The 19,282-nt window shown below is 42.4% G+C and overlaps 2 protein-coding genes across 5 annotated transcripts in view; both read left to right on the top strand.

The window, feature by feature from the left end:
• Window positions 1–5,358, top strand: part of pick1 (protein interacting with prkca 1) — an 11,734-nt gene extending 6,376 nt beyond the window's left edge. For 2 of the 3 annotated variants that reach the window (XM_046844526.1, XM_046844525.1), the window contains exons 6-13: window positions 1,109–1,198; window positions 1,361–1,414; window positions 1,543–1,605; window positions 1,830–1,963; window positions 2,092–2,184; window positions 4,118–4,168; window positions 4,304–4,448; window positions 4,699–5,357. In XM_046844526.1, the coding sequence (XP_046700482.1) occupies window positions 1,109–1,198; window positions 1,361–1,414; window positions 1,543–1,605; window positions 1,830–1,963; window positions 2,092–2,184; window positions 4,118–4,168; window positions 4,304–4,448; window positions 4,699–4,940 (872 nt within the window). In that variant the 3' untranslated portion in view covers window positions 4,941–5,357. Of the gene's footprint in view, window positions 1–1,108; window positions 1,199–1,360; window positions 1,415–1,542; window positions 1,606–1,829; window positions 1,964–2,091; window positions 2,185–4,117; window positions 4,169–4,303; window positions 4,449–4,698 lie in introns of all 3 variants that reach the window. The other variant, XM_046844527.1, reaches the window with a different exon arrangement.
• Window positions 5,359–8,332: 2,974 nt separating this feature from the next.
• plbd1a (phospholipase B domain containing 1a) lies at window positions 8,333–15,071 on the top strand. Of its 2 annotated transcripts, XM_046844436.1 has the most exons (12): window positions 8,333–8,491; window positions 9,017–9,239; window positions 9,871–9,954; window positions 10,148–10,289; window positions 10,454–10,594; window positions 10,713–10,857; window positions 12,884–13,084; window positions 13,186–13,326; window positions 13,636–13,821; window positions 14,272–14,378; window positions 14,635–14,847; window positions 14,978–15,071. In XM_046844436.1, the coding sequence occupies exons 1-11, from the start codon at window positions 8,422–8,424 to the stop codon at window positions 14,809–14,811; spliced, it is 1,617 nt and encodes a 538-aa protein (XP_046700392.1). In that variant the 5' UTR covers window positions 8,333–8,421; the 3' UTR covers window positions 14,812–14,847; window positions 14,978–15,071. The 2 variants fall into 2 exon arrangements, with proteins under 2 accessions (XP_046700392.1, XP_046700391.1); XM_046844435.1 differs by having other exon boundaries at window positions 14,635–15,071.
• The last annotated feature ends 4,211 nt before the right edge of the window (window positions 15,072–19,282 follow it).

The raw sequence follows: 19,282 nt of genomic DNA on the forward strand, positions 1-19,282 counted from the left end.
ACACACACACACACACACACACACACACACACACACACACACACACACACACACACACACACACACACACACACACACACACACACACAGAAACATGCTGTAACACTAATCACTTCAGGAGTAAAATACACATTAAGGTGGGTGGGGCTTAAACAATGCTGACCAATCATATAACTGGTGATATATATATATAATACACACAGTGTAACCTCGACACTCCCAACCTCGATAGTTGTCGACTGTTCATTTGTAACTCATGAGGGCTCAGAAGTTTAGAATAACATTTCAAAACAGAGTTCAGATTAATAAATTACACAAAAATGTTTGAAAAACTACTTTATTATTGTACAGTGGAACCCGGTTATGTCGATGTCCTAGGGGTCGCCAAAAGCATCGAGATAAACTAAAATCAAAATGGCGGCAGTATATTAACGTGCTTGAAATGTCTTTATGTACATGATGTGCGTTAATAAATGAGAATGTGCATGCACGTGTTTTTGAAGGTTTTTACACAACAGCGTTGCGCGATTTGTTTGATGAAGGCATGCTATAAAATGTACATACGTTTGTTAACAACAAAAGGCATAAGTGCACCTACTAACAGCAGAGATTCACCAGTATACAATACAAACACCTGTAGTATCTGTAAGGTTTGATTTTTCCGCCACTTTCGCGAGTTCTTCTGCGGCTGCACAGTGCCGATCGACATAACTGACGTTCTAATTTTTCCCCCCTTGTGCTCGAGATATTAGGGTTCGGCGACATAAAAAAAGTCGACATAACCGATAAAAAATGCGTAGAAAAAGCGAGAATTTGGTGGTTCCACTTCAAAAACGTCGACTTAATAGTGTTGTCGAGATAACCGAGGGCGAGATAACCGGGTTCCACTGTGTTATTAATTTACAGTAGTTAATAAAACATTTATGACAGTAATTCACAATATTTGTTGAGTTTACAGTACATGTACAATTTCCCTTGAAAAAGGAAACGTCAAATCCTCATGACTTTGTTACTAATGAGGGTCGTAGAACAAAACCCCTGCGAGTATTCAGGTTGCACTGTGTGTGTGTGTGTGTGTGTGTGTGTGTGTGTGTGTGTGTGTGTTCAGTGTTGAAGAAAGTGAAGCACCGGTTGGTGGAGAACATGAGCTCAGGAACAGCAGATGCACTCGGACTGAGCAGAGCCATCCTCTGCAACGGTAACACACAAACACAAAAACAAACAAACAAACACACACAGAGAGGCACCATTAAAATTTTATTTTGTTATTGATAAATTTGTAACAAAGTGTTTTTACAATAATAGTGTGTGTGTGTGTGTGTGTGTGTGTGTGTGTGTGTGTGTGTGTGTGTGTGTGTAGATGGACTTGTAAAGAAACTGGAGGAACTGGAGAAAACTGCAGAGCTGTACAAAGGTAACGATAATATTTAATTGTTTACTCTGTGTTACTGAGTGTTTCTCTTCAGGACATTTGAAAGAGTGCGTGTGTGTGTGTGTGCGCGTGTGTGCGTGCGTGCGTGCGCGCGTGTGTGTGTGTTACAGGGCTGATGGAACACAGTAAACGGTTACTCAGGGCATTCTTTGAGCTCTCACAGACACACAGAGGTGAGACGCTGCACAGTGGAATTATGGAATTATTAACTTTGTGTTTGTCTCAAACTGTTTCTGGTGAGGAGCCAAAAGTGTCCCCAATTATATGAGGGAAAGAGTGATATGTTTCTGTGCCTCAGTGATAAAAATGAAAGCAATAATACTGTACACTGTATACAAGCACTGCTGTAGTTACCTCTCTTCCCCATGCCCCCCTGCCCCCTCCCCCCCCGGGGCAGCATTTGGTGATGTGTTCTCTGTGATCGGGGTTCGGGAGCCTCAGGCTGCAGCCAGTGAGGCGTTTGTGAAATTTGCAGAAGCTCATCGTAACATTGAGAAATACGGAATCCAGCTGCTGAAAACCATCAAACCTGTGAGCAACACGCCTTCTCTAATCATAACCACATGAATTATTTATATCAGTGCCAACACTGTGTGTGTGTGTGTGTGTGTGTGTGTGTGTGTGTGTGTGTGTGTGTGTGTGTGTGTGTGTGTGTTTAGATGCTCCATGATTTGAACACGTACCTCCATAAGGCGATCCCAGACACCAAACTGACAATCCGCAAATACCTGGACGTCAAGTTTGAGTACCTGGTGAGGAACACATCTGGACCAGTCACAAGCTAACAAGCTAACACACAACTGACCTGAAACACGCACACACAACTGTGTGTTACTGAACTGCTACAAACCCTCAAACCCACACTCAATACTTTAATTTATGCACATCCATATCTACAGCACCCCCCATATTATAATCATATTATAACTGTTACATGCTGTTCTGCACAATTTTGTGTTTATGTTTACATGTACACTCTTGTTTACAAATTGTACTGTACAACACATTATACAGCAGGTTTACTGGCAGCACTATTTAGTGTTTTGTGTATCTGTCCTACACTCTGGTGCACACAATGCACTTTATGTGGCTCAGACAACTTTAGTCATTAACTCTGTGCTCCGTTCTGAGCTCTATGTTGTGTGATGGAGCTCTGTGTCGTGTGATGGAGCTCTGTGTCGTGTGATGGAGCTCTGTGTGTGATGGAGCTCTGTGTGATGGAGCTCTGTGTTGTGTGATGGAGCTCTGTGTTGTGTGATGGAGCTCTGTGTTGTGTGATGGAGCTCTGTGTTGTGTGATGGAGCTCTGTGTTGTGTGATGGAGCTCTGTGTGATGGAGCTCTATGTTGTGTGATGGAGCTCTGTGTTGTGTGATGGAGCTCTGTGTTGTGTGATGGAGCTCTGTGTTGTGTGATGGAGCTCTGTGTTGTGTGATGGAGCTCTGTGTTGTGTGATGGAGCTCTGTGTTGTGTGATGGAGCTCTGTGTCGTGTGATGGAGCTCTGTGAGGTGTGATGGAGCTCTGTGAGGTGTGATGGAGCTCTGTGTTGTGTGATGGAGCTCTGTGAGGTGTGATGGAGCTCTGTGAGGTGTGATGGAGCTCTGTTGTGTGATGGAGCTGTGTGTGTGATGGAGCTCTGTGAGGTGTGATGGAGCTCTGTGTTGTGTGATGGAGCTCTGTGTTGTGTGATGGAGCTCTGTGTTGTGTGATGGAGCTCTGTGTTGTGTGATGGAGCTCTGTGTTGTGTGATGGAGCTCTGTGTTGTGTGATGGAGCTCTGTGTTGTGTGATGGAGCTCTGTGAGGTGTGATGGAGCTCTGTGTTGTGTGATGGAGCTCTGTGAGGTGTGATGGAGCTCTGTGAGGTGTGATGGAGCTCTATGTGGTGTGATGGAGCTCTGTGAGGTGTTATGGAGCTCTGTGAGGTGTGATGGAGCTCTGTGAGGTGTGATGGAGCTCTGTGTTGTGTGATGGAGCTCTGTGAGGTGTGATGGAGCTCTGTGAGGTGTGATGGAGCTCTGTGAGGTGTGATGGAGCTCTGTGAGGTGTGATGGAGCTCTATGTGTTGTGATGGAGCTCTATGTGGTGTGATGGAGCTCTGTGAGGTGTGATGGAGCTCTGTGAGGTGTGATGGAGCTCTATGTGGTGTGTTGGAGCTCTGTGTTGTGTGATGGAGCTCTGTGAGGTGTGATGGAGCTCTGTGTTGTTTTATGTAGCACCAGGGTTCTGGAGAAACATTGTCTCATGCCACTGTGTACTGTGTCAGCTATATATGGGTAAAATAACAATAAAAGCTTCTTGACTTGAGCTGTAGTTGTAAAGTATGAAGCTTCAGATAAAGCCTGAGTGAGTCTTGTGTTTTCTGCAGTTTGTGTGGAGCAGAATGATAACTCCACCCAGCCTTGGGTTACACTTTCTAATGGTTGAATCAACGTTTTGTCTCATTTCCTCATGAAAGTTATATCAGGTTTCCTTCCTGTTGGATTTTACCCGAAACATTTGCACGCTGTCGTGTGTTTAGCAGTTTAGCTCACGTCTGCTCCATTTAGCAGAAGCTTCACAGAAACCGAGTGTGGGCGGGGCCTGGGAACGGGCCCAGTATAGAACTCTGAGTGAAATATGTGATTAAAGATGTACACTAATACATAGCATATAATGCAGATGTGTAATTGTGTGTGTGTGTTGCAGTCATACTGTTTGAAGGTGAAGGAGATGGACGATGAGGAGTACAGCTGCATTGTGAGTTTTTCTTTTCCACACGGTTCCAATCCCTAAATTATCATGTCTTTATAGACTTTTCCTTATGACTCCTCTGTGTGTGTGTGTGTGTGTGTGTGTGTGTGTGTGTGTGTGTGTGTGTGTGTGTGTGTGTAGGCACTGGGAGAGCCGCTGTACCGCGTCAGCACGGGGAACTACGAGTACCGTCTGATTCTGCGATGTCGACAGGAAGCTCGCACTCGATTCGCTAAAATGCGTAAAGATGTTCTGGAGAAGATCGAGCTGCTTGACCAGAAACATGGTGAGATCCACTACATGACCGTGCTACTGTTGTAGATTGTGGGTGTGGAATTTTATAGTAGTTCCAGTAAGAACCAGGGTGTGTGTATATAACATTTAACTACAGGACACACACTCACTAAATGAAGTTACATCACAGGGTTATGTGTATTTATTGTGGCCGTGGCCTCTTCTGCTGTTCTGACAAGTGATAGCCTGTGTGTGTGTGTGTGTGTGTGTGTGTGTGTGTGTGTGTGTGTGTGTGTGTGCAGTTCAGGACATTGTGTTCCAGCTACAGAGGTTCGTCTCGGGGATGTCGCGTTACTATGACGAGTGTTACGCTGTGCTGAAAGAGGCCGATGTTTTTCCTATCGAGGTGGACCTCTCACGTACCACCCTCAACTACACCGGCCCAAACTACGAGGATGAGGAAGAGGAGGGCGAGGAGGAGCGAGAAGAGGAGAAAAGAGAGCAGACTGAGAATGGAGCAGAGAAACTGATTGATGATGAATGAATGATGGCGTGAAGGAGAATGAACAGTGGAGGAGGAGAAATAATTCTAATGCAGAACAAGTGGGAGAGTGTCTGTTTTTGTTATTTTCCCCATATTCCTGCTGTGAGTGTGTGTGTGTGTGTGTGTGTGTGTGTGTGTGTGTGTGTGTGTGTGTGTGTGTGTGTGTGTGTGTGTTTGTGTTAAACTGTAGTCATTTATCTGTGTATGTAATTAGCAATCTTTCAGTTAGGACACAAATCCACCTCTAATCCTTTCATCATGGATTTCAGACTCTCACTTACTCACTCTCACTCTCGCCCACTATCTCCTACTTACTCACTATTTCACTCCCGCCCACTATCTCATACTCACTCACTATCTCACTCTCGCCCACTATCTCATACTCACTCACTATCTCACTCTCTCCCACTATCTCATACTCACTCACTATCTCACTCTCTCCCACTCACTCACTATCTCACTCTCACCCACTATCTCATACTCACTCACTATCTCACTCGCCCACTATCTCATACTCACTCACCATCTCACTCTCGCCCACTATCTCATACTCACTCACTATCTCACTCGCCCACTATCTCATACTCACTCACTATCTCACTCGCCCACCATCTCATACTCACTCACCATCTCACTCGCCCACTATCTCATACTCACTCACTATCTCACTCTCGCCCACTATCTCATACTCACTATCTCACTCTCTCCAACTCACTCACTATCTCACTCTCTCCACTATCTCATACTCACTCACTATCTCACCTCTCCCACTATCTCATACTCACTTACTATCTCACTCTCCCACTATCTCATACTCACTCACTATCTCACCTCTCCCACTATCTCATACTCACTTACTATCTCACTCTCTCCCACTATCTCATACTCACTCACTATTTCACTCTCTCCCACTCTCTCATTCTTTCTCCTTCACAATCTGCTCCTCCCCTGACACTAACCACTGATTAAAGGTGTTTAATCTGTATCTGGGTTCAGCAGCTCTATCATGGAGGCTTCTGCTCTACTCCACTTCACCATCCTCCATTCTGTGTTCCATGTATACAGTAGTCAGTCCTCTGAAAGGACACACCTCTCTCACCCTGTCCCTGGGGTTTCTCTCAGTGTACAGATGATTACACTGGATTATGTATTTGGAAGTAAAAGTTTGAGGTTTACTTTGTGTGTTTATTCGGTTTAAAAAGAAGTTCATTTTCTTTGATGTTTTGATTCCTGTCACCACGTGTGCTTCATGAACTCCTTATTCTTTCTTATCTCCGCCTCTGTATCTGGATGTTACTGAAATGGTAAACATGTACTACTGATGAATGAACCCTTGCTGATGTATAAGAAATTAAGAAATTAAAAATATTTGTGGCAAATTGTTTGTTTGTGAAGAATAATGACCTGATTGAGAACACAGGCCAGGAAATGGAGCATGGGAGCTCTGTGTCCAGGTCACATAAGCAGTCCTCATGTGTTCGTGATAGTTTGGGGATTAGTGACTGGACACTGGAGAAAATATCACACAAACATGAACATCACTGATCACATCTAATCATTGTTGAGTCATTTATTCCCACTGATCACACCGACTACAGGTACTGCTGTTATTATTACTAATAGTTTTACACAAACACACACGTACACGATGTGTGTGTGTGTGTGTATATACAGTGTTGGGCAGTAACGCGTTACTGTAACGCAGTTACTTTTGACAGTAACTAATACTGTAACGCGTTTAAATAAAGTAACTCCGTTAGCGTATGGTGCGTTACCCATTACTTTTTTAAATGAATGAATTTGGGCTGAAGTGTAGACTACAGTCTGACCTGTTTACAGCAGAGACGCGCTGTAGGATTGGTGGATTACCATTATTTCACTTTAGTTGAGCATAAAGACAAAAACTTTTTAGTCAAATGTAAGCTGTGTCTTTCTGGTTCGAAGCTCGTATCTACTGCGATAAACATCAACTGCAATCTGTTGAAGCTCCTCCAGGAACTCCATGCCTGAGGAGCTAGAAGCTAGTAGCTATGCGCTAACCCGGTGTTCTGTTCTACATTGTTGATAGTTTTCATACTTCAGCTGTGAAAGGAACATGTTTAAGAGCTCAACACAACAGCAGAAGCCACTTTAGTGTTTGATTGTGAATCTATTATTCAGCTTGTTTTGTTATTTATTTTAGAAATGCTTGTGATATGTTCAGTGTGTGCTGCTCTGACTTTAATAAAATAGTGTTTAAAAATTACTTTGTGTTTAAGTCAGTTTTGTGTTTGTATACACCATACATGGGCGTAAATCACGGGGGGGACATGAAAAAAAATTATTTAAAAAATATTGCACTCTCTATTGTAAAAAATATATGTATGTATACCAAAATAATTATGTAAGTAGAAAAAAAAATCCCTGCATTTAGAAACAGTTGATTTCCCCCCCTTCCTCACAGTGGTTTGACCCACTGCCTGCTTTCCCAGTTCATCTCACCTACTCTACACACACAAGTCAGGTGTGTGTCTGTGGCCCAATTAGTGTTCAACTCCATTAACTAGGGTATTTTACTAACACTAACACTGCACCTAATGTACTAGTGCACTGACACTAACACGCCAAAGCCGTTTCCCATGCAGTGTTTTATTCAGGACGACGTGGTATAATGTTAATTTAACATTAACACACGATTAGCGTATTGTTTATCTGTGCATTCACTAAATAAGCACTGTGGTACGTCTGAACTGACCCCACTGTATTTTTAATAATAAATTTCTATTCTGTTCTTAAGTGTCCTAATTAATTTTAAATAGAAATTTTAAATTTTTTTTTAATTCCTTGTTTTGCTTTGTCATTGGACCTGAGAAAAACTTACCATAAAATAACCATAATGACGTCATAAAGTCTCCATGCTACAATAATACTGATAAAAGCATAGTTTTTCACTGTGGGACACTGTGTCTTTATGAGTCAAATTTAACTGTATTATTTGTGTCCCCTTCAAAAATTGCTCATGAGAAAGTTTATATTTATTGTCCCCCCCTACTGTTAAATGAAATTGAATGAAATGACATTATAACGCATAAAAGGGCATTCATGAGAACATTAAAGAAGGTTCTTTAAAAAAGTAACTAAAAAGTTACTTTTAACAGTAACACATTACTTTTTGGTGTAAATAATCAACAAAGTAACGGAGTTACTTTTTGAATGAAGTAACGAGTAACTGTAACTAGTTACTATTTCTTAGTAGCCAGCACAACACTGTATATATGTGTGTGTGTGTGTGTGTGTGTGTGTGAGAGAGAGAGAGAGAGAGAGAGAGAGAGTAATTGGTGTTTTTCCACAGTCAATTCTTTAACACTCCGAGTTTGGCGCAACATGTAAACCACGCCCCTAAACAGGAGGACACACACACACACACACACACAGACACAGGAAAAAGATTTTCCCTGCAAGAGTTTTAGTTGTGTGACTCTCCTGCTCCTGTGAAACAGCAATGTTGGAGATGAGTGTGTGTGTGTGTGTGAGTTTCCTGCTGTGTTCTGTAACTGCACTGACAACTGACTGTAAGTTTAACTACATTTTTACTTTATTACACCTTTATTTTATTTTGGTTTTCGTCTGTAGTAACTCCCGTATGTGTGTGTGTGTTTGTTTCACGCCCAGTGTGTGATAATGCTTCTTTAATCTTTATCCGACTGCCGATTACAACTCCAACACAGCTGTAGCAAATCCACGCTTACCTACAAACCACACACACACACACACACACACGCTCCGATAGAGAGAGAGAGAGAGAGAGAGAGAAAGGGGGAAAAAATTATATATATAAAATATAAAACAGTAGAACTTTAAAATGGTGTGTGTGTGTGTGTGTGTGTAGTAGATGCTTGTTGAGATTTTAAGAGATGAAAGCAGAAGCTTCTTGGTGTGAAAAAGAGGAAATTAGAAACTTGGCTTTTAGAAACTTTAGCGACTTCCTAAAATGTTGGTTAAAAAGCAGAATTTCTTCTTCCCTGACTCAGTGTCTGATCCTTCACCGTCTCGCTCCATCCAATCATCCAACCATGATCTTCTCTTTCCTCCTACAGCTCTACATAAAGCTACAGTGTACTGGGACCCTGACACTAAGACGGTTCTGTTGAAGGACGGGGTTCTGGATGACAAAGGAGATGCTTATGGTTTCTATAACGACTCGTTTTTAGAGACAGGATGGGGCGTGCTGGAGCTTCGGGCAGGGTATGGATCAACACCTAGGGGTGATGATAAAACCTTCTTCCTGGCTGGATATCTGGAGGGATTCCTGACTGCACGGTGAGGGCCATCATCACCCTGTAACCCCCTGTCCATGCTAAGACAGAATCAGTGTAGAATTATAACTTATAGATGAGCTGATTTAAATTTGGAAGTGGAAGTGTTTCTGGATAAAGTTCTGCTGAACAACAAGAATAAAATGGTTTCGAGACTGCATATGTTCAATCTTGATTAGTTCCTCAAACTTTGCAAAACATTTGAACATGTCCTAAGTGTAACTAGTCTGGACTTGATCAGAGTAACTGCAGGCTGTAAGACAGAGACATCTAGTGTCCAATGCTGGTATTACATTGTAACGACCTGTGTTGGTGAGTATTGGTGATTGCGTTTTATGAAGCACTGCCACTGTACACTCCTTTTATTTGTATCCACTGTATAATGAAGTGTTCACCATACACACCCCTGTGAAGAAGCTGTTACTATAGTAACAAGTGTATTAATTAACTGCACTGTCAGAGCTGCAGTTATAGTGAATTAATCACCCAATTCTGACCAATCACAGTGAAGAATTCAGCAGCTGTGTGGTGTAGTATGGTGATGAACACAGGAGAGAGCGAGTGTGTGTGTGTGTGTGTGTGTGTGTGTGTGTGTGTGTGTGGTATTGATAAGACAGCTGTTATTTGTTCTGCAGGCTGATGATCGATCACTACACTAACATGTATCCTCAGCTTATTACCAGACCTGATGTCCTGCAGGCCGTCAAGACCTTCATGACGTAAGAGAACTTTTTACAAATAGTCTGTTCTGTGATGTAAAGAATCTGTGCTGAGGAGCTGTCATTGTTCTTCTTCTTTTAGTTTTTCCATGTGGAATCTGATATGTACTGATGGTGACTAAATGTACACGCTTTTTTGTGTGCATGCGTGTGTATGCGTGTGTGTATGCATGTGTGTACACATGCATGTCAGTAAGCAGTGCTCCTGGTCTCGGCAGCAGGTGAAGCTGCATGAAACCACTGATCCTCTGTGGGCTCATACCGGCTTCGTCCTGGCTCAGCTGGACGGACTGCAGGCCGGTGCGGCCGAATGGGCCAAGCGTTCAGGGAGAAAGGTGTGAAAAAGGAAAATAGAGACAAGCTCTGACATCACAACATCTGGCCAGTTTATATAATCAGTTAAAGTTTGACTCTACACTGAATCACAGCATTATTGTATAAAACTGTAGCAAGATTATATACAGAACTTGTACATAGATCATGCGGTGTGTGTGTGTAGGCCCTGACGCTGTTTGAGGTGCAGTTCCTGAATGCAGTTGGAGATCTGTTGGATTTGTTACAGATGTTGGATCCTGAGGCCAAACCTTCACTGAGACAATTTAAAGAGCCCCCAATGGGTCACTGCTCTGCCCTCATCAAGGTACACAGTACAAATCACAAGCACTTCCCCCTAACACAGTTAAAATAACATTAAAGACACTATACCTGTCGCCTAGCAGTGTGTGTGTTTGTGTGTGTGTGTGTGTGTGTGTGTGTAGGTGTTACCAGGCTATGAGAACGTGTTGTTCGCTCACTCCAGCTGGTATGTTTATGCTGCCACAATGCGCATCTTTAAACACTGGGACTTTAAAGTGCAGGAAACACACACTGCTACGGGGAAACTTTCCTTCAGCAGCTACCCTGGTTTGTGTATATATATATATATGTATACACACACACACACACACACACACACACACGTGTATATATATATATAAATATATATGTTCTGTTCAGGTAGTTTAATTCAATTTAATTCATGTTTATTTGTATTGAGCTTTTAACAATGAAAATTGTCTCAGAGCAGCTTTACACAGATACTGTGGTGATAAAATGTGAAGATGTTCTTTATAAGTGTAAGTTTGTCTGATGAACAAACCGGTGGCGACTGTGGTGAGGGAAAAACTCCCTGAGATAGCATAAGGAAGAAACCTTGAGAGGAACCAGACTCAAGAGGGAACCTCATCCTCATCTGGGTCGCACTGAATGTCCATTTATTACAGATAAACGATGTTGATGTGCAGTGATGGAGATCAGAAGCAAACTGTAGTCCTGAGTCAGTGTAGCAGACTGTTGATATTAACCACAGTCCAAATCCTCAAAGCTCCTGATCTTACTCCAGAATTTCATGGAACCACCCAAGGTGTTGATGAGAAACATCTCCAGCTGCACAGAGTCGCCTCCAGTAGAAGAGAACACTATCCAGAGGCAGACCAGGACGAAGTGGGAAGATCCACGGAGGGGAGAGGAGCAGGAACAGTGATCATTGGAACTGGAAGAGAGAGAGAAGATGGGTGATGGGGGGGGGAGAGAAGGATATGGATTATTATGTGTCTTTATTGTTGTATGAAATTTAATGTCACTGTGCAGTTTGGACGCTGGTAAGATTCATTTTGGCAGCAGAACTAAAAGGGAGAAGCAGAAGGAAACACAGACATGAGGATCTCTGGGATAAGAGACGACCCACCACACCACCATCAACAAACCTGAGTGAACGTGTGAGAGTGAGGAGACGACAGCATACAAATATCCCAGTTCACCAAACACTCCATATCCATGATCCCTCCAGATCTGCTCCTTTACCTCACAAACACCTACTGACTAAAGACTCCACTAAATAAATATGTTCAGCCTCGACTTGAACACTGAGACTGTGTCTGAGTCCCGAACACTGATTGGAAGGTTGTTCCATAACTGTGGGGTTTATAAGAGAAACATCTGCCCCCTGCTGGAGTCTTCATTATTTTAGGTACCAACAAATAGCCTGCACCTTCTGATCTAAGTAGGCGTGGAGGATCATACTGGTACAGAAGTTCACTCAGATACTGCAGCGTGAGGCGTTAAGTGCTTTATCGTCAGTAGTAGTATTTTATAATCAGTGTGAGATGTAATTGGGAGCAGTGTAGATGATTAAAACAGGGCTGATGTGCTCATATTTTCTAGATCTAGTGAGGACTCTTGCTGCTGCATTCTGAACTAACTGAAGCTTATTTCTGCACTTACTCCAACACCCAGACAGTAAAGCGTTACAGTAGTCTAATCTAGATGTTACAAAAGCATCTACTAGTTTTTCTGCATCCTGTAACGACATCATATTTCTAATTTTAGCAATATTTATAAGGTGAAAGAAGGAGATTCTGGTGATATTATTCACGTGAGACTCAAAGGAAAGACTCGGGTCAATAATCACACCAGGGTCTTTGACAGTCGTACACGCTGAAACAGAAACACCATCCAGAGATGCGACGTAATCGGAAAGTTTGCCTCTAGCTGCATGTGGTCCTAGTAAAAGTACTTCTGTATCAAGTAGTCTCCAGTCAAGGTGGAGGAAGATCGCAGTAATGATCAGTAAGGAAAAACGGGAGGCACCTGAGCTCATTTTCAAGTAATGTTCAAACTGTCTGAATTCTTATAGATGTGATAATTCAGATTAAAAAAATATATATATATATTTGTACAGAGATTTATAGAACTCTTCGCTTTGTCATTATGGGGAACTGAGTGTTGAAAGTGCTGAGAAATAAATATGTGCTGTTTGTAGTATCACTGTAACATCACACCATCACTTTCATGTACTGTGTCTATGTCTATATAATAAAATGTAAGTATACAACACACTCTTCTTCTGTAGACATCTCTGTATGCTTTGTGTATTTCTGATGTGCTTCAGGTTTCCTGGTGTCTCTGGATGATTTCTACCTGTTGGGCAGTGGGCTGATGATGACCCAGACCACCAACAATGTTTTTAACCAGTCGCTGCACGAGTTGGTCACGCCGTCCTCCTTGTTTGCCTGGCAGAGAGTCCGGCTAGCCAACGCCCTCGCACATAATGGCCAAGAGTGGGCGGAGATATTTTCCCGATACAACTCTGGTCAGAAAGCACACACACATACACACACACACACTGCCAGACTGCTCTATTTCTCTCTGTACCATGATGTTTGACTGTCCTGTCACTCACTGTCTCCTCAGGGACGTACAATAATCAGTACATGGTACTGGATGTGAGTAAAATATCCCTGGGCTTGAGACTTGATAATGGGGCTCTGACCATAGTGGAGCAGATCCCAGGACTAGTGGAATATTCAGATCAGACGGAGGTTCTGCGCTTCGGTGAGGTTCCACTTAATGTTACTCATAAGGAGAACACTGGGCATACAGTTCACTATCACTTCAACACTCCTAATACACACTCTGGTTGAGAAGGTCCATCAAGAGTAGGGATGCTTCAGCAAGAGGGGTACAGGATGTAAACATGTTGGAAGATGTTGACATGAGTTTTTTTGGGATGTCTGAGTAAATAAGATTACAGGAAAGAGGTTGGGAAAACTGAAACTAGTTCAATGTTTGGAAGTAAAAGAACATTTGTTTTCCAGTGTGTGGAAAAAGCAATGTTCTGTCACTGATGTTGATGTTCTGCAGGTTACTGGCCTTCCTACAACATACCATTCCACCAGAGGATCTATACCCTGAGTGGGTATGGGGAGATGTGGATGGAGTATGGAGAGGATTTCTCCTATGAACTCTGTCCTCGAGCCAAGATCTTCCGCCGTGACCAGGCATCTGTTACTGATCTCTCATCACTCAAACACATCATGAGATACAATGGTACTCTTTCTGACTGTGTTCCCCGCAGCCTCGCTCTCTCTCTCTCTCTCTCTCTCGCTGTTTCTCTCTCTCTCTCTCTTTGTTTCTTCTTCAGTTTTCTGCAGTTAAGTCTATGTCTTTCTTTCTGTCTGTCTGTTTCAGCGTCTGTGTTTGTCAGTATATGTACACACAAGGCTGAGGACTTTCTGTTGATGTGTCTCATGCAGCGTTTCAGCCTTGAGCAGCTGTGTGTCATCAAAACATCCTGTTTTTGCACTAAAACATAAAAAATATTTAATTAGTAACATTTTATTATTATTATTTTAATCCACTCTTTCTTGTGATGCATATTCCTGTACTTCAGCACTGACAGAACCCTCATGTGTATACACATCCCATAATAATACCCTCTGTAAGCAGATGTGCTTGACTTCCTGTTTTGGTAGATAAACAAGCATTATGTGTTATTAGACTATGAGAAAGATCCATACTCGAAGGGTGACCCCTGTAAATCCATCTGCTGTCGTGGTGATCTGCGGAAGTCGAACCCTACGCCTCAGGGATGTTACGACACCAAGGTTAGTGTATATAAATATTTCAATAAATAAATAATTAAGAATATGATGGCCTGAAGTGGTTTCCTGCAATTGTGTTGGATCTGGGACAGAAATACATTAGCATGCATGTAACGGTGCCATCTGGTGAAGGGTTATGGGCACTTTCTATTTACTGGTACATGTACACACTGATTATTCCAAATTTCTCTCAGTTCAGTCTCTTACTATTATTCTGTCGGTCCCTTTGTGCCCCACTCTTGCCCCTCCCCCTTTCCAGGTGACTGACCTGCATATGGCTCAGCAGTTTGTGTCCGAGGCTCTGAATGGGCCGAGCACAGAGGGGGATCTTCCTCCTTTCAGTTGGGATGCATTTAACAGTACGATGCACCGAGGCTTGCCACGTCTCTACAACTACACGTTTGTTAGCATGCATCCGGTGCTGTTTACTCCCTGAGCCGCCTGTGTAGGGCAGGAAATGAGCAAATAGCAGGTGCTTAGGAACACTCCTTTACTTTTTGTACCATGTGATCTGTGTATTATCCTGATGCACTTCTGAAATGTGTGTGTGTGTGTGTGTGTGTGTGTGTGTGTGTGTGTGTGTGTGTGTGTGTGTGTGTAAGAGAGAGTGAGAGATTTTTCCCCAGCTGCAATTCTGACCAAAGTGAAACTTGTTTGTAGTGAAATGGTTTATTAAAGGCTCAGTGTTTAAATCCACATGCTGTGTGTTTAATTCCTTTTTCAAAAGAAAAGTCAGCAGAGAAACACAACTAAAACATTGTGAGATTTGTTGTTAGAAATCATGGGATTTGATAAAATTTGACTTTATATTTTTCTGTTCATCCTATTTAGAGTTGAGATTAGTTTTAGTAGAATGCTTCAGGATGACAGGTGTTAGGAAAAAGCATTTTATAGAAATATTGCTAAAATTAGAAATATGATGTCGTTACAGGATGCAGAAAAACTAGTAGATGCTTTTGTAACATCTAGATTAGACTACTGTAACGCTTTACTGTCTGGGTGTTGGAGTAAGTGCAGAAATAAGCTTCAGTTAGTTCAGAATGCAGCAGCAAGATTCCTCCCTAGATCTAGAAAATATGATCACATCAGCCCTGTTTTAATCATCTATACTGCTCCCAATTACATCTCACACTGATTATAAAATACTACTACTGACGTATAAAGGACTTAAGGTCCCACTTCATCCAGACCTGCCTCTGGATAGTATCCTCTTTGTTTGGAGGATACTCTGTGCAGCTGGAGATGTTTCTCTTCAACGCCTTGGGAGTAAGAACAGCAGCTCTGAGGATTTGTATATGGACTGTGATTAATATCGGTCTGCTACACTGACTCAGGACTACAGTTTGCTTCTGATCTCCATCACTGCACAGCAACATTGTTTATCTGTAATAAATAGGCATTTGGTGGCACCCAGATGAGGATGAGGTTCCCTCTTGAGTCTGGTTCCTCTCAAGGTTTCTTCCTTCACCACAGTCTCCACCGGCTAATTCATTAAGGAAAAACGTACACTTATAAAGAACATCTTATTTATTTTTATCACCACATTATCTGTGTAAAGCTGCTCTGAGACAATGTTCATTATTAAAAGCTCAATACAAATAAACATGAATTAAATTGAATGATGAAGAGATCGGTGTTATTCATTTCACCACTCATAAAGTTATGGCTGTGTATACAGTGCAAAACCTCAAAAATATCAAGGTGACAAAGAAAAAAGAATCGAAAAAGTAAAGATGGACCCAATGTCTATACAAAAATATATACACAACAATATGCACAATATTTATAGAACACTATGGTGAAATGAGGCAGCATAGTTTTCTTTTACTTTTATTTTTCATAAGTGTAGGAAATGAATGTTACGTTGTATGAAATCTCATTCTGTTCTAAAGAACACGGCCACTCAATCAGTGATCATTTATGGTGTAAAAACTAAGGATTTTTAAGGGTGTTATTATTTTCTAGTTTGTACTAATCCCTGCTATATTTCTATATCATTTCTATTTTTTCATGTTCAATTTAGTCCAGTTTATTTTTATTTGTAGAGCGCACAGACCACTCAACAGGCGCCCCCACCTCAGTTACTCAGACCACATCTCTGTTATGCTGATCCCAGCATACAGACCACTCAGCAGGCATTCAAGACCAGCTCGAAAGCAGGTGAAAACCTGGCCAGCAGGATCCATGTCTGCTCTCCAGGGCTGCTTTGAATGCACTGACTGGGACATGTTCAGGGAAGCTGCCAACGACGATTTTATCGACTTGGATGAGTACACAACAGTGACCAGCTACATCGGCAAGTGCACTGATGACGTGACCATCTCCAAAACCATCACCACATGCTCCAACAAGAAGCCGTAGATGACCGCTAAGGCGTGTTCACTGCAAAAATCCAGAGACTCTGCCTTCAGAGCAGGGGACAAGGAGGCCTTAAAGACAGCGAGGTCAAATTGTCCCGTGCCATCAGGCAATCACAAACTACAAGAAAACATCACCTGCTTGTGACCTTGCATGCACTCTCTCCCTGATGCACTGAACGACTTCTACACCCGGTTTGAGGTGAAGATCAACATGGAGGCAAGGAAGACCACCTATGCAGAGTTAACCCGAGGAAGTCTGCCTGACCAGACAACATTCCTGGCAGAGTGCTCAGGGAATGTGCAGAACAGCCAGCGGATGTCTTCACCGACATCTTCAACATCTCCATGAGCTGCACCTTTGTTCCTACTTGCCTTAAAATGACGACCCACTCATATGTATGAACGCTGTTCACAGACTTCAGCTCAGAATTCAACACTATAATCCCTCACATCCTGATTGAGAAGTTGAGCCTACCGGGCCTGAACACCTCTCTTTGTAACTGGATCCTTCACTTCCTGACTGGGAGACCTCAGTCAGTCCTGATCTCCAGTATCTCCAGCACCACCACACTGAGAACTGGGGCACCTCAGGGCTGTGTGCTCAGCCCACTGCTGTTTACTCTGCTGACTCACGACTGTGTAGCAATGCACAGCTCGAATTACATCAAGTTTGCCGATGACACGACCGTGGTGGGTCTCAGCAAGAACGATGTGTCAGCATACAGGGAGGAGGTTAGGGTTAGCCTGGTGTGGAGCGAACAACCTGTCTCTGAACGTCAACAAAACTAAAGAGATTGTTGCGGACTTCAGGAGAACACAGAGCGGCCATTCTCCACTGATCATCAATGGATCCTCCGTGGAGATCGTCAAGAGCACCAAATTCCTTGGTGTTTATTTGGCAGATAACCTTACCTGGTCACTCAACACCAGCTCCATCACCAAGAGCCCAGCAGCGTCTCTACTTTCTCAGAAGGCTGAGAAGAGCTCATCTCCCTCCCATCCTGACCATGTTCTTCAGAGGGACCATTAAGAGCATACTGAGCAGCTACGTCACTGCCTGGTTTGGGAACTGCACCGTCTCGGATCGCAAGACTCTGCAGAGGATAGTGAGGACAGCTGAGAAGATCATCAGAGTCTCTCTCCCCTCTATCATGCACATTTACACCACACGCTACATCCGCAAAGCAAACAGCACACCACATACACCCTCACACACACACACACACACACACACACACACACACACACACACACACACTCTTCACACACACTCTGCAGGAGGGTATTCCTGATACCCTCCTGCTATCAGGGGAGCGGTTCCGAAGCATTCGGGCCTCACATCCAGACTGTGCAACAGTTTCTTCCCTCAAGCCATCAGGCTTCTTAACACAGAACTGTACTGAACTGATCTGAACTGAACTCACACACACACACACACACACACACACACACACACACACACACACACACACACACACACACACACACTTGACCGTGTGACTTATCTGTACAACCCGGACTCAACACACACTCGTACTTACTTCACACTTCCATGTCTTCAGCACCACCCATAATTACATCACCTCATTAAAGCATTTCACTGCATGTCGTACCCTGTATGTATGTGTATGTGATGAATAAAATTGGATTTGATTTGATTTGATTAATACAAACTGTTTACATGGTGTTTTTGCACATCTTTTTGACTGCTGCTGTTGCGCAGGTGCTTTTTTGTTTACATTTTGTTAAATTACAAAGTTCACTCGTGTGCTCAGTTCTCTTTTACACACTGCACTGTGACATTAATAAAATAATGTATAATTTTGTCCCTACTCATTTAAATTTGTGGTCATTATTTTTTAGAAGCCCTGATGCAGATCATTAACACGCAGGTACTTTCATTCAGATTAGTTTAGATATAAGTATAATGTAGTTAAACAGCCAACTGGTCTTTCCCTGTTTTAACTGAACATTTTATATATATATTTTTTCATAATTATAAATTAATTATAACATAATTCATTGTTAATCCTCCTGACAACATACTGTTTTTAATTTTTTTATTTAATTATTATTCTGACTTTGAATTAAAAAGCTACATTACATTCTGCAAATCTTTGTTTTGAATGTATGTTTTGACTTTTTTTAATTCTGGATTTTGATTGTTTGTGGGTCTTTATTAAAAATATTATCTTTAAAAAAAATGTGTGATATGTTTTGCTTATTGTTTATTTTCAGTGTGCATTGTACACGTGATATAAAACGTTAAACCCTTGAGAATGGTTCTGAATTTGTTCTTTTCCCTTTCTCTGCTGCTGTCAAATATCTTCCTTCCTTTACCACCCTCTGTAGCGCCTCTATTCCTCTTTTGTCTCAGTCTCACACGCGCACGCACACATGCACACGCAAGCGCATGCACACACACGTGAACACACACAGAGAAGATAATACACACAGACATGTGATTTGAGGAATCAAACAGGGTATAACATGGAGAGAAAAGGAGAAGAAGATCAGTGGAAGGAGAAGGACAGAGAATAAGAAATA

The sequence above is a fragment of the Silurus meridionalis genome, chromosome 29, assembly GCF_014805685.1.
Source record: "Silurus meridionalis isolate SWU-2019-XX chromosome 29, ASM1480568v1, whole genome shotgun sequence".
Classification (NCBI taxonomy): Eukaryota; Metazoa; Chordata; class Actinopteri; order Siluriformes; family Siluridae; genus Silurus; species Silurus meridionalis.

Coding starts and splice junctions, on each gene's coding strand:
- plbd1a (XM_046844435.1), top strand. CDS start 8,422: ATGTTGGAGATGAGTGTGTGTGTGTGTGTGAGTTTCCTGCTGTGTTCT. Junction 10,858..12,883: donor TTCCTTCAGCAGCTACCCTG/GTTTGTGTATAT, acceptor GATGTGCTTCAG/GTTTCCTGGTGTCTCTGGAT. Junction 13,327..13,635: donor GACGGAGGTTCTGCGCTTCG/GTGAGGTTCCAC, acceptor GATGTTCTGCAG/GTTACTGGCCTTCCTACAAC.